Below are 10,275 nucleotides of genomic sequence, written 5' to 3'. Positions count from 1 at the left end.
TTACTGAGAACTCAGCATGGCCAAGAGCACCTATGGGAAACCCTCCAACCACAGTGCAGTCACCCATGCTGCTGAAGGAACCTTGCTTTGATGGCTCTCACCATCCTCTTTACCTTATTGCCATGTGGGAGCAGGTCCCCAGTTTCTGCTGTCATCTCTGGCATCCCTCAGCAGAGCACAGAGCTCTTGGGAGCCAGGCAGCCTCAGCCCAGCCCAGCAGTGCCAGCCCTGAATGCTTGTCTCATGGAAGGTGCTCGTGAGCTGACCAAGGCAAGTTGGGTACCTGTGCAGAGATGGGACATCACACTTGAGAACTGAACACAAGTGGGAGATGTGAAACAACACAAGCTTCCCAAACGCCAGAGCACAGGCAGTGGGCTGCACCACCTGCATCCACAGCACTGCGCTGTGCACATGGCCTGGACCAGCCTGCACAAGACGGGTGGCTCCCTGCGCGCCTCAAGACAGCAGCACTGGGCTGCACGGTGTGGGAGCAGCGCCGCCAGCAGCAGGCAGGAATCAGCAGGGAAGGAGCACAGCGATTAACTCCATTCCCGCAGGAAAACACGCGGGGAATGCGTTTCCCCAGAGCAGAGATGTTCTGAATCCCTGCAGAGCTGGAAAACCTCTGCTGCGTTTGCAGTGGAAACCTCGAGGAAACACAGTCAGCTGCAAGGCAGAGAGCCGTGGCTCCTGCCTTTCTTTGGGAGGTGTGGGCAGCTGCTGTGCGAGGTAAAGCAGCACAGAAACATGGCTTTGCTCCCGTTCGAGTAGGTGTTGTGCTGGGTTGAGGTGCCTGCTGACATGCATCATCAGTGTGTCTATATGCACGTGTGCATACAGATTTCTGTATAGAACACAGAGATACAAAAGATAGGGGTATTTTTTACCTGATGTCCCATAGGCAGTGGTTGGGGAGGGCTCAGCTGTGGCAGCGCACATGCTGCGCATACACTGCCTCATGGCTGCCCAACGCTGCCACCAACACCCCAGAGCCAGCCCCCACAGCCCGAGCCATGGGCAGCGCTCCCCGGCCCTCCCTGCTCCCAGCGCCACCGGGACCCCATCCCGTGTACCTGAGCACGCGCAGCGCGGGCCTGCAGCGGCATCGGGACCGCCCGGGGGTCCCGGTCGTGGCGCCGCAGCGGGCGGGGGTGACCGGGCAGGATCAGGCCTTGTGGTACCGGCACCGGGCGCGGTCCAGCGATGGCCGCGGGACCAGGCAGGGGCAGTGCCAGGGCCCGGGCTGGGTTCCAGGCGCGGGCTGCTCCTCACGGTCACCAGCAGAAGGGAACAGCACCCCCGAGTGTCAGCACTGAACCTTCGGCAGGGCATGGCAGGGCAGGGGGCACCCCTCGGAGAGGGCAGCCCCGCAGCTCACCAGCGGCACTTGTGGGAAGCAGCCTGCTGGTAGCAGGAGGTGCAGGATCTGCAGGTCCGAGGGTGGCTCAGAATCCCTGTGGGGCTATTCTGGGGCGGATGCAGCCCGAGGCTGGGCTGGGGGGGGTCAGCGTCACGCAGAGGCCAGGGGCGGGCTGGGGATCAGTGCTGGGGTCTCGGGCAGGGCAGTGTCAGCCCAGGGGAGCCCCTGCCCAGCCGCGGTGCTGCAGGGCAGCAGAAGGTCCAAGCTGACTGTTGGGTGCACCAAGGGCCAGTGGCGCCCTGAGGGAAAGGAGCCAGGAGTTGGTCGAGAACAGGGCTGGCAGCGCAGCCTTTGGTCCCACAGGACCTGAGCCGGGCAGAGGTGGCAGGCAGGGACAGCCCAGAGTCCAGATCATCAGACACATCATGGCGGTGAGGTCCAAGGTCGAGCCAGGGGGTGAGCCAGCGAGGGAGGTGCAGTGACAGCAACCAGGGTCAGCGCAGCCTGATCACCAGGTGAGCCCGCGGTGAGCAGGAGGGGCCGAGGTCACGCCGGGAAGTCAGTCTGCGGGTCAAGGCCCACAGGTTACCAGGTGAGCAGACTCGGACACGGCCCTTGCTCTGCCCAGGCCTCAGCAGCAAAACCTCCACTCCAACCTGTCCCGCACGGGCTGGTCAGGTCAGCCCTGGTCAGAGCGTCCCCCCTTGCACCAGCCACTGCCCCACAGGTGCCCTCCCTGGCCCCAGGCCAGAGGAACGCTCCCAGAGTCCGAACGGTTGTGACTGGTTGATCAACCCCACCCCGGCACCGAGCTTCCCTCTGCTGGGGTCAGCGGCGCTCAGGCCTGCCAGGGCTCGGGAGCAGTCGGGACCCATGCAGGAACCCCTGCAGGGCTCTGCCCCAAACCGCTGCTCAGAGCAGGCTGCAGCAGGGCTTCTGCCTTGCTGCACAGGGTGGTACCTGGAAGAGTCTGTTGCACTCCATGATCATGTGGGCCAAGCCCTGCGTCGCTGCCAGGTTCTCACTCAGCTCCCGCTGGTCCGGCTTCCCCAGGCTGCACTTCCTCTGGCTGGATCTGGGGAGAGGGGACGGTAAGGGCAGGCCATGAGCAGGAAGCTGTGCCCCGCAGTGCAGGGTGCCCACTCCGCTGCTCTGCCTGGGGCGGGGAGCCAGCACCCAGTGAGAGCACGGCACTGATGGACCCGCTCCGCCATGCAGGGGCGCGTGCTCTATTGCTACAGCAAGGTCCACAGCCAGCACTGCCTCCAGCACACCAGGAGTGCCCGGGGCAGCACTGACCACTGTGCCCAAGAAAGGCAAGTCAAGGCTTGTTATTCCCCAAGCACATCATCACAAGTGGCGAAAGGCAGCAGTGACCCCAAACTGATGTGTGTGTAATACCAAACTCCTTTGATAACCCTGCAAAGCCCACACAGAACCTTCTAAATCTTTTAGCCGAAACGGCGCCAACCACGTTTCAAAAACAGTCCCCTCTTGTAATTCATAATCACTACATGACATCATTAATCCTGGCTTCTGATACTTTCATCTACATGCATTCCTGCCAAATGGCTTGAAAATTGGGTTGAAGATAAGAGTCCTCAGCACTGCTCCTCAAAGTCAGACCTGTCAGCTCCTGCCCTTTGAAGTCAGAACCCTACACTGCGGCATTAATGCCCAGTTACAAAGAAGCTGAAGCTTCAAAGCATCCTGGCTTCTGAACAGTGACAACAAAGAGAAAACTCTATTTTTGGTCCCAGTATTTCAAAGCAATGGTCATGTAAGCCAAAGAGGTACAGCCTCAAAGGGTGACTCCCAGGGGCTCAAACACAGCACAAGTCTGGCAGGATGGGCTGCCACTAAAGCTCCATCACACTGGTTCCACACATCCTTATGCTGGCTCATCCCTGGGCTCTGAGTGTGCTTGGGCAGCTTCACATCTTCTGTGCCACTCACAGGAAAAGCCCCCAGTGTTTTCTTCCCCCCTCTGTGCCCTCCAGAGCCTATGCCATCAGCCTGAAAGATGCCAGAAGCACAACTGACAGCTTCTGCTTCAGAGCTCGTCCTCATCTTCAGCTCCCCGCAGCGAGGCCATGAACTGCTGCTCCGATGGGTGCACAGGTTCCACCAGGCAGCCATTCTCCACCCTGACAGACATCTGTCCGTATGCAGGAGCACGGAGCAAACAGCCCTGCTCCAGGAGACCAGATAAGGCATGAAAGCTCCCAGAGATTATTTGTCTGCTTTGGCCCAAGGGCACCTTCCTCCCTGCACGTACAAATGGGATCTGATGCAACCCAGAGACTTTCACTTATTAAGATAAATCGACAGCATCCTGGTGGCTGGGTTTGGCAGGAATGATCCCCTGGTGATAACTCAGCAGAACCGGTGCCAGCAACTGCCGCAGTCTGCCAGATACCTGCAGGGTCTTAAAGCTCCACCTGGGCTTAGGCTGCCAGCATAGGAGTCACATTTCCAACAGCCAGCACCAGCCCAATGCAGACAGTGGGAAACAGAATCATAGAATCCCAGACTGGTTTGGGTTGGAAGTGACCTTAAACCTCATCCAGTTCTCTCTGCCACAGGCAGGGACACCTTCCACTGGAGCAGCTTGCTCCAAGCCCCTGTGTCCAACCTGGCCTTGAGCACTGCCAGGGATGGGGCAGCCACAGCTTCTCTGGGCACCCTGTGCCAGCGTCTCAGCACCCTCACAGGGAAGAGCTTCTGCCTAAGAGCTCAGCTCAGTCTCCTCTCTTTAAGCTGCAGACTGGTGCATTCCTGGGCAGCTGGACCTGAGGCAGCCTCAAAGAGCACAGCAGTGGGAAGGGAGGCAGGCTGGCTCACACACAGACCAGGCAGGAGCATGGCACTGTGGCTTTACCACTCTGCCCTACACAGGACAAGCTCCTGCTGCACCTGAACACAGCTGAAAAAAACCCGAAGACATGCACTATTTCTCTCTTCAAAGAAGACAGTGACCCTAGGCCAGCATTGTTCCAGCTAAGAACACTATGGAGAGCAGCAATGCCAGCATTAAGATGCTAATACCTAGTGGAGGAAGAGCTGTCCCTTCTCAGGGTGTTGAGGTGAAACAAAGATGGTGCAAGACAGACAGCAATGTTGGTTGGGGTCATCTGGTTTTCCTCCACAAAAGCAACCACATCTCGCAGGAAGAACAGGAGGATTTTCAAAGCTTCTCTGTTTTCCTTTGGGAGAAGGACGATTGCAGCTTGGACAGCCTGGAACTGCTGATCCTTTGGCACGTCTGAAGACAGAAAAGAATTATGAACATTGCACGTGACTTGCACAGGATGCATCCATCAACACAGCCCCAAGCAGGGCATTGGAACGGTAGGTCCATCCATTTCACTGTCACTCCAGTGCACCGCAGACAAGGCAAAGGCCATTATCACTGTCACATCACACAAATACAGTTTTCTCTTGCTCCCTGTCAAGATGCACATCCACACCCAGTGATGCTGGTGCTTGACTTGCAGCTTATCTATCTTGAACACCACGATAATGGATTTATCCTGAACTGGCTCTGGTTACTATCCAAATAAGGGCCTGTCTCCCTATAAAATATGACTCTGGAATGTTACTTTGGAGGGGATAGTTGCTCCACTGTCTTTTCCTTTCAGCTTCAGGCATGAAGAGAACAGATGCTCTCGGATAACTCAATTCACAGAACTATGTTTGCCAACAGATTTCAATTCACACTGAACCGCAGTGGGACTGTGTGCCCAAACAGCTCCTGCAGAAGGTCAGGATCCTGTCATGCATCCCCCTATCATGAGGGTTTCTCCAACTTACACCACTACAAAGGGAATAAGATCACTTCTCTTTCCCTTCAAGTGTGTAGAACACATAAAATACACTTCTTGGTGAAAGCAGCACATTTTTTATCTCCAAAAGCCAGATGTGGTGGAAGATGGGTAAGTAGAATTCGGACATTTGCTGTTTCTAGCCTAGAACAAGAGACAGGAGGTGGACAGTGGCCAGGTTATAATAAATGGAATTAAACAGTTCCACCTCCATTGGACAGAGGAATTGAAGATTCCTTTACAAAAAGGATTTGTGAATGCAAAAAGAAAACTTGTTTCAAACAAACAACATTTTTAGACAAAATTCTAAAAGCCTGACAGGTTAAAAAATGAAACCCAAGCCCAGCCTTCCTGGAACCACATCATACCCAGGACAGCAACAACTCATTTACTCACATTGATCACAGAAAGCTCACACTTGGGCTTTCAAAAGCTTTCCTCAAAACTTACTGTAACATCATCATCATGAGCCCCTACAGCAATTTCCCCCAACCCAGCTGCTTCTGGAAAGTGAATTCCTTGAGGACAACATACTGGAGGCTGAACCTGCTTATGCTCAAAGCCAGATTTCAGCTTCATTTTTCCTTCTTTGACAGGCTGAGTCTCAAGGACAGTAACAGAGGAAGCCTGAGCAGAAAGGTGCTGGCATGTCCAGGCAAAGGGGCTGTTTCACAGCAACCTTAATGAAGGAACTTTGTCAATATAACATGACTCCTTGCAGAAGGAGACACTTCATACCATATTCATGGGGAAGAGATTCATATCATATTCATGGTATTCATATACCATTCATACCATATTCATGGGACTAGATTCTTTCTTGATTTTGCATGCGGAAACGGCCATTTTAAAGCACAGTTTAGGAGGCTGCTGTGGCATAGGGTATCACACTCATCCTTTAAAGCACAGAAAAGACAATGTTAGAAAACAGCTGGCCCGTAGGATGCAGATGTGCAGCTCTTCAGCCCAGATCCACAATGAACTCCCCTCAGAAACATCCTGCCTGACTTGTCTCCAATGCCACGACATGGCACTAATCCTGCTCTGACTACAGCCTTGTACAGCTGAATATTAAGGTATTAAAAGAATTGGAAAACCCCAACTATTGTTACCTACATTGGTAGATGTGGAGGAAGGATTCACAGAGTCTGTTAGTGAAGATGGGCTCGGGAAGGTCTCGGAAATACTGCTTCACCATATCTGCCACATCAAATGCTGACTGCCCTTCATAGCACACATTGTTTGGGCTGGTTTCATTCATTTCTCTTAAAGACAGAATCCTGGATTTAACACCGGATTTTCGGAACAGGCCAACCTGCGGGTGAAAGGAACTATTTCAGATGAAGAGAGCAGGCATCAGGAATCAAATCTCTGACAAACGATCCTTAACTTTCCTTTCGATACCTAAGACCCTGTGGTAGAGGGATCTAGCACCAAAATAGTTTTGTCCCATTAGAAGCAGCGCATGGCAAACCATGACTGATGCCCACAGAACGAGCTGTAAAAGGCACACCAATTGTCGTGTCTGCTACCTTTTTGTTTAAATCAAAATTACTCTTCTTGACTTCTTTTAAAATCATCGCTATTGGCACCTATTAGTATGCCTGAGCAGGCTACTGTCACACGAGATCTGCAGGTTTCTGATGCACCAGTGTGTGTTCATCCAACAGAAAATGTACATGATGCTGATGCTGGAGCAAAGAAACTCCTATTCCTGCAGCTCTGCTATGGAAACAGCATCTGCAGCACACACTTCCATTGTCATGCACACAATACAATACAGGACTGAAGGTATTCCCAGAAGGAAATAGCACTGGCATTTCCTCACAGGCTGCCGCTTATAGAACAGAGCTGCTCTGGGCTGCCTCAGTTTCATACCTGGTCAAGGAAGTGGCTTCTTAGGTAGTCCAGTGCTTGGAGTATGCCATTAGGCAGTGGGTGGCTTGTTCTCTGGACGTTCAGGAGTAAAGGAACCCCAAACACATTCTTGTCCTTGTAGTCAGAGGCTTTTATTTTCTTGATGAACCTTGGTATAGTCCTGAAAATAACAACCAGTGCAAGCAAGTCATCAACTTTCCAGCACAGTTCTACCTGCTACTCCAGTTATGTGCATGGGAAAGGATTTCAACCTCAGCTTCTGCTCCATACTTACCTGTACACATGGCATCATAAGAGAAAATCATTAAGGGCAATTACAGGAATGATTTCCTTCAAAACTGAAATCAGTTTTAATAAAGCATCCTCATGTGAAATACATTCCACCCCGTAGGACACTGCAGGCTTCTTCACTTCTTTCTATATTCAAGTACCAGATCCCTATCACAAGATGCTAACTGGTATTTCTAAGTCCTCTGAATGACTTTGTCATTGTTTTAGTTCAAACAAGGACTTGATGCTGAGGAAATGGATACTCAGCCCAGGCCGCTCTCACCTCAGGTCCTGCAATCTATGTGAGGGATCTCTGAAAATAGGGCTCAAAGTCTGCAGAGAAACTGTAATGTGCTTTAAAGTCAGTAACAGTATGACCACCAGGGAGAAGCAAAAGTGCAGTCCATAGCAGAGGAAACCTTGGAGCCATTGAAGCAACCCTGGAACTGCCAGTGATTTAACAGGATTGAATTCCTCCTGTTGAACACATGCGATCTAAGCAGACCTGGAAATCCACTTGCTTGCATCAAATCCTCTCTTTCCCACACAGGTATTAGACAACTTACCAGTTCCAGCCTTGCTTACTGGAAGGGGAGTATCTGTCCATCAAAGCGGTGAGTTTCAGCAAAGCCAGTTTTTGTGTCCGGGCTAGCTGGGCTGCTGACTGGTCCTCAGTCTGCAGGGAAAGGATTCCCAGGTTCACACGCTCTTCCACAGACCAGTGTTGCTTCCCATGCCTGCAGGATAAATAATGTTTAAACTTAGGACTATTCCCACTGTCCCTGTTAGTTTTCTGCCTGCATCTGTGAAGCACCTAACTCTAAATGACCTGCAGTTCCCAAACACCTTATGGTGAGTGGATTTAACCAAGTGCTTCTCATCTGGGAGGTACAAAGTGCTTCAATAAGAAATGCAGCAAGACAGCCATAAAGTCTGAACTGAAATGGCTAAGTGCTCACACAGATCATGAGCACCTTCCTTTCAGCAGAGGTCAGAGAAGATGTAGACACCAGAGTGCCTACAGACCTGGTACCTGCAGTACAGGTGGTCCCGGGTACCAGCAGCGCAGACCCTGCTACCCAGAACAGACTTCCTTGGGAATACTTTGTTCTGGAAAAGCAATCACATTCTGAGTGGAGAGAATCAAAGGGGCAGTCTGCTAGGGAAACCCAAGGAGGGCTGACCTGCTGGTCTTCCTAGAGTCTGCCATGTGTGCCAGGCCTGCAGAACTGGCCTCTTTGTCAGGTTCGCAGCAGCTCTCTCCCACAGTGGCTGGGAGTTTTGCTCTCTTATCTTCTGAGCTGTGTGTTTCATGGCAGATTCCTTTAGGTGAGGATGGAAACAAAGAGGTTGAGTCACTGGCAAAGTCTGAATCCCCATCATCTGAGAACTTCTCTGTCCACTGAGCAACCAATTGTTTGAGACCATTGACATCTTCTGTAACATTGTTCAGTTCTGAAAATACATCATCATCATCACCAGCTTTTGCTGCTTCCAAATTATCAAGTTCTATGTTAGGCATGTTGTCATATATGCTCAGCCTGTTATCCACATGTGAAAGGTGACTCCTGGGGGCTTTGGACTCCTTGGAACTGCTTCTGCTCTGGCTCCTTCTGCACCCATGAAAACTCCCAGTTCTCCAGTTAACAAAAGAGTTGTCTACTGGAGCTAGGGAGCTACTTGTAAGTGCTATGGGGAAGGTGCCAGGTTTATGGCCTTGTGGTATTTGAAACATCTGGTTCATTTGCAACTTCATGTCGTTTTTGAGGTTTTGCTGAGATAGATCATTCCACAGAAAGAGCTTGCTGGAATCCAAGTCCTCTGCATATACCCCCCTTCCTTCACAGTGGCTGTGTGGGTTTATAACAGGACTTGGAGCAGTCACAGTGCTGCTGTTTTCAGACTGATTGCTGCTATCAAAACTGTGGGGAGAAAAAGAAGAATTATTCTTTATTTGGAAGCCAGAGAGGTCAGAAATATTTACACAGTTCAGCATCTTCATTTTCTCTTCATTAAGTCCTTCCAGAAGAACAGGTTCACTTATTATGGGTTTGGCCTTTGACTGACCACTCCTTAAGTTGCTGCTCCTTAAATGCAACTTCTCCATTTTCTTTAGAAGGCTCTTCCTTTTTTTATAGGGTGACTTATCCAAAAGCTTCTCCTCACTGGTGGTACTTGAAAATTCACTGGAGGGAAGGGAACAACTAAAAGTAGAGTCCAGTGAAGCCACCTTAACTGAGGAGCACCTTGAAGAACTTGTGCTGGTTTCCACATCTTCAAAAGGTTTTGGGCAGCTAACAGTGTCACTGTCACCACTGCTAGCACTGTGAACTGAGGACACATCATGTTTCTCTCCAGGATCCAGAAAGGTAGCATCCTCCTTGCTGGTGCTCTTCAGTATTGGACTGCCTGGGACTGATGCACCAGCACCTTCCTCTCCTGGGAAACCTTCTGTGCTCTCGATACGAGACCATCTTTGACTGCACCTTTCATAAGCCCATTTGTTACTTATTGCACAAGGTTCATCATCATCAGAGTCATCACTCTTAGAAGGAAAAGAAAAAAAGAAAGTAGATTCAAGGCAAAGTTTGGCAAACTTTAAATTACAAAAAAACATAGCAAAAAAGGAATTTACATTTTCTGCCTGCCTCCAAAACCCCAAGAACAGCATATGGAAAGGTCACCATTCAGTTACTGAGGGTCTGCCCTGAGCTCTGTGCTGTTAGTTGAAAAACATGCTGATAAATCACTCCCAAGCATGCTGACCAACCTTATCAATTCACCCCAGGAAAAGATGACAGGATTGATCTGAGGATGACAAATCCTGGTTTGTGCCAAATCCAAAGGTTTTGAAAGATAATTGTATTGGGTTTACATTGCCTTTCCTAAAGCCAAACAAATCGAACACTCTTTCATGCTTCTGTGACCAAAACTCATCCA

The 10,275-nt window shown here is 50.9% G+C and overlaps 1 protein-coding gene across 1 annotated transcript in view; it reads right to left on the bottom strand.

Moving 5' to 3' along the window:
- Positions 1-1,909: 1,909 nt before the first annotated feature.
- Positions 1,910-10,275, bottom strand: part of LOC308225805 (rho GTPase-activating protein 7-like) — a gene marked incomplete at both ends in the record, with an annotated part of 54,439 nt that continues 46,073 nt past the window's right edge. Inside the window, 7 exons of the mRNA XM_080626946.1 lie at positions 1,910-1,927; positions 2,324-2,438; positions 4,412-4,628; positions 6,304-6,502; positions 7,066-7,225; positions 7,902-8,072; positions 8,520-9,880. Coding sequence (XP_080483072.1) covers positions 1,910-1,927; positions 2,324-2,438; positions 4,412-4,628; positions 6,304-6,502; positions 7,066-7,225; positions 7,902-8,072; positions 8,520-9,880 — 2,241 coding nt within the window. The remainder of the gene's footprint in view (positions 1,928-2,323; positions 2,439-4,411; positions 4,629-6,303; positions 6,503-7,065; positions 7,226-7,901; positions 8,073-8,519; positions 9,881-10,275) is intronic.

The sequence above is a fragment of the Psittacula echo genome (genome assembly GCF_963264785.1).
Source record: "Psittacula echo genome assembly, chromosome: 11".
Lineage (NCBI taxonomy): Eukaryota > Metazoa > Chordata > Aves > Psittaciformes > Psittacidae > Psittacula > Psittacula echo.
This window is presented reverse-complemented; position numbering and strand designations above follow the sequence as displayed.